Genomic DNA, 4678 nt, shown 5'->3' with positions numbered 1-4678 from the left:
TCACCCTGAGGGTGTGTATGACTGTGTTGGGTAGGGTGTAGTGTGTTAGTTTGTAGGGTGTACTCACCCTGAGGGTGTGTATGACTGTGTCGGGTAGGGTGTAGTGTGTTAGTTTGTAGGGTGTACTCACCCTGAGGGTGTGTATGACTGTGTCGGGTAGGGTGTAGTGTGTTAGTTTGTAGGGTGTACTCACCCTGAGGGTGTGTATGACTGTGTTGGGTAGGGTGTAGTGTGTTAGTTTGTAGGGTGTACTCACCCTGAGGGTGTGTATGACTGTGTCCTGTGCCTCCAGTTCTCCCTCCAGGATGCTGAGGAGCTTCAGGAGCTCCGGCCTGCTCAGAGTCTCCATATTCATCATCACCCCCTAAACACACACACACACACACACACACACACACACACACACACACACACACACACACACACACACACACACACACACACACACACACACACACACACACATTCAGAAACGCTCACACACACACACACACACACACACACACACACACACACACACACACACACACACACACACACACACACACACACACACACACACACACACAGAGAGAGAGAGAGAAGAGGGGGATGGATGGATTATTGTCAGAGTTTAGAGATTGGAGAAAGGCAGGATTACTAACATCTGTCTGTAAGGGCATACAATGTCACTACACTATCACAGCAATAAAAACCCCTCTAGTTCTGTTTGAATGGAATTTTTTAGCTTTTTAAATTCTTAGCTCCCGTTCTGAAAAGGGGATAGTGTTAGAGACACACACACACACACACACACACACACAGTCCTGTACGGTGACAGCGGAGGCAGAGGTCCCTCTGTGGGCTGGCAGGGTTGTGCTCTGGGTTATAAACAGGAAGTCATTAGCATATCTGCATGTTAAGTCACTGAGTCTGACTGAGAGAGATGCTATTTGGCCCTAAACAGAGAGTACACAGTGGCAGAATACCTGACCACTGTGACTGACCCAAACTTAAGGAAAGCTTTGACTATGTACAGACTCAGTGAGCATAGCCTTGCTATTGAGAAAGGTCGCCGTAGGCAGACCTGGCTCTCAAGAGAAGACAGGCTATGTGCACACTGCCCACAAAATGAGGTGGAAACTAAGCTGCACTTCCTAACCTCCCGCCCAATGTATGACCATATTAGAGACACATATTTCCCTCAGATTACACAAATCCACAAAGAATTTGAAAACAAACCCGATTTTGATAAACTCCAATATCTACTGGGTGAAATACCACAGTGTGCCATCACAGCAGCAAGATTTGTGACCTGTTGCCACAAGAAAAGGTCAACCAGTGAAGTTCAAACACCATTGTAAATACAACCCATATTTATGCTTATTTATTTTCCCTTTTGTACCTTAACCATTTGTACGTCGTTACAACACTGTATATAGACATAATATGACATTTGTAATGTCTTTATTATTTTGGAACTTCTGTAATGTTTACTGTTCATTTTATTTTTTATTTCACTTCTGTATATTATCTACCTCACTTGTTTTGGCGATGTAAACATATGTTTCCCAAGCCAATAAAGCCCCTTGAATTGAAATTAATTGAAATTGAGAGAGAGAGAGAGAGAGAGGTTTGGTGGTGTTCTCTGTCTGTTGACACGGTCAGGATGAGGAAGAGATCTGACAGACAGGAGAGGCCCAGTACTTCTGTTGGACCAGTGGGGGCCACAGCCAGCCAGGGACAACATACACACTCCCACTACCAAGTGAAGTACATAATAAACAAAGGTGAAATAAAGAATAAAAATGAACAGTAAACATTACACTCTCAGAAGTTCCAAAATAATAGAGACATTTCAAATGTCATATTATGTCTAAATACTCTCTCTTTCTCTCTCCCTTTGTGGTTTCTCCACTCTCTTTTACTCAGCATGTCCCAGGCAGGTCTCCCTCTCTGTGATGTATCACAGACCACAGTCTTGACTGCCATGGGAACTACGTGGACACGGACCACAGCCCTGGCTGCCATGGGAACTACGTGGACAAAGACCACAGACAATTCTTGTTCTACGTCTATTCGCCCCCCCCCTCTCTCTCTGTCTCTCTCTCTCTCTCTGTCTGTCTCTCTCTGTCTGTCTCTCCCTGTCTCTGTCTCTCTGTCTCTTTCTCTGTCTCTCCCTGTCTCTCTCTCTGTCTCTCTCTCTCTGTCTGTCTCTCTCTCCCTGTCTCTCTCCCCCTCTCTCTGTCTCTCTCTCTCTTTCTCTGTCTCTCTCTCCATGTTTGTTTCTACTAACTGCAGCATCCACTGTAGATTAATATCTGTCTGTGTCTATATCATTGCCTTATCTCCTATGAGTAAACACTACTCCTCGACAAAGCCTTGTGTTTGCCTGAGTAGCCTAGCCTAGCCTATGTTTACATGTATTGCATCACAGCTCCGGGAACATTTACTCCTTCACACAGACCTCAATGCATTATGTGGTTGACCCCTCACTCACAACCAAATAACTGAGTGTTAATGTGTGCGGTTGGTTTACTACCCCAACACGCACACACACCAGTGCACCCAAACACAAACACACACTGTAGTTTACTGTTAATAACACTGTGTGGTTGAACTGTTGGCTTAATGGGCATAAACTCTCCTTTAATGAGTAGATGAGATATCTGACTTCACCCTGATATCTCAACAGCCAGTATATATGTGTGTGTGTGTGTGTGTGTGTGTGTGTGTGTGTGTGTGTGTGTGTGTGTGTGTGTGTGTGTGTGTGTGTGTGTGTGTGTGTGTGTGTGTGTGTGTCTTGTGGCACGGTGACGACCTGGGTTCAACACCAGCAACCTATCACACCCTGTCCTCATTCTGAGCTTGCTGTGTGTTGGACTGACATGCGCAAGGTTTCAGTCCTATTTAGGTTCAAATAAATCCCCAAATGTGCTACAAAAGCGTATTTAAAGCACAGTGAGTATCAGACCAGAGGAAGACAGCTCAGTGTGATAGCAGCTAAATCAACACAGATCCACATCTCCTGCAGTCCTGTCTCCTGGACCCATTGTCTCAAATGAAGCAGAATCCTTCTGTAATAGTTAACAGTGTTTATTGTACAGTTGTGTGACAGCGCCATGGTCACTTCTAGATAACCCCTTCACAGGAAAAAGACTCACTGGTCATGCTAGTCTTAGTTACCTGAGACATGGTTGTTGTAGTGTAGGTGGACAAAAACAAAAAGATTAGTTAATTATTGTCAGGTGGGATAACACTTGTTCCACCTGTCAGTCTCTCTGTTTAGACTAGTTATTCTGTAATGGAGAGTCAAGGTGAGGTAGGCTATTTAAAGAGTGTCTAGGGTTCCTATTAGGCTAATGCGCATTCACAATTCTAGGCTACTAGATGATCAACAAATCCGGGTTGTACTCAGTGGTTAAATATGTAGAACATTACAGATAGAAACGCAATTCATAGAGCAGATACAATCTATTCTACTATCTGGAAGGCCTGAATATTACAATCCTCGTTTAGATATCGACCAAGCTAGTGGTTACAAAGTTTCCCTTCCTATTATTCCAGCGGGATACTTGGCAGGACAGTCCTGTACTGTAGCCAGCCAGCCAGCTACGCTCACTTGCTCAAATCACGCACACACAATTAAAGATCATGAAAGAAGCTGCGATCATATGGTAATATTAGTGTCCTACATTCACATACCTTCATGCGTTAAGTCCTGACTTCATCAATTTTACAACAACATACAAACTTAAACGTTAAAATAAAAATGAATAGTTGAACCCGAGTATCCGAGCGCTTATCCCAGTGGCGAATAAGACAACGGTCTTTGACAAGACAGACAGCCTATCGATGGGGCGTATTTCAAAATTCTGACCAATAGTAGACTGGCTTAGCAGAGGTGGGCAGGGACAGGGGCGGGCTCGCAGCGACGGGGTAAAACTCTTTGTTTGGGTGTGTTGGGTAAAGTTGCGCCTCGACGCTGATCTCAAATCGGATTTTCGTTCTTCCTCCAATGGCTCAGCGCAGGATTTAGGCCTGTTGAACTGGTCCGAGATCTATTCATACTGGCGGCTTCTAGGCTTGTTCACACAGCGTACCCAGCGCTCTCTGTTTAGGCTAGGATATCAAGTCAATTAAATTCAAAGGGGCTTTATTTGCTTGGAAAGCAAGTGAAAAAACTCAAACAAAACAAAGACAAAAAACAGCTAAGCGAATTAAACGAAACAAAGACAAAAATAATCAGACATTAACATGTAGAAATCTTTGCGAACTGCGACAGCATAACACATTGGTCTCACAGCCGGCAGGCAGAATAAGCACTGTTCCAGTAAGGGTTAACCCTATCGGAGGGATCGAAACAGGTCTACTCACAAAAAAAATGTTCAAGAGAATAACAATGTTGAAAATATTAAATTATTAGTGGTTAAAAATGATGTACAGTGTTGTGACCTTGTGTAAATAGTAGAATGTTGGTGCTTCTGAACTCCTTGCTGCTGTGATTGCACACGTCTCATTTCACCTAACAGATACAGGAGTTTGTTCAAATTGTATTTGTGTTTGAACCTGTACCCCCTGTATATAGCCTCATTATTGCTATTTTATTGTTACTCTTTCATTTTAAATCCTATTTGTCTTAAAACTGCATTGTTGATTAAGGGCTTGTACGCATATCAGGTAAGGTCTACACCTATTT

The 4678-nt window shown here is 43.6% G+C and overlaps 1 protein-coding gene across 1 annotated transcript in view; it reads right to left on the bottom strand.

The window, feature by feature from the left end:
* cttnbp2nlb (CTTNBP2 N-terminal like b) overlaps positions 1-3824 on the bottom strand; it is a 39452-nt gene extending 35628 nt beyond the window's left edge. The window contains exons 1-2 of the mRNA XM_055932434.1: positions 3685-3824; positions 257-364 (exon numbers count right to left, since the gene is read on the bottom strand). Of these exons, the coding sequence (XP_055788409.1) occupies positions 257-364; positions 3685-3690 (114 nt within the window). The 5' untranslated portion in view covers positions 3691-3824. The remainder of the gene's footprint in view (positions 1-256; positions 365-3684) is intronic.
* Between the last annotated feature and the right edge of the window lie 854 nt (positions 3825-4678).

Source organism: Salvelinus fontinalis, chromosome 8 (genome assembly GCF_029448725.1).
Source record: "Salvelinus fontinalis isolate EN_2023a chromosome 8, ASM2944872v1, whole genome shotgun sequence".
Classification (NCBI taxonomy): Eukaryota; Metazoa; Chordata; class Actinopteri; order Salmoniformes; family Salmonidae; genus Salvelinus; species Salvelinus fontinalis.
This window is presented reverse-complemented; position numbering and strand designations above follow the sequence as displayed.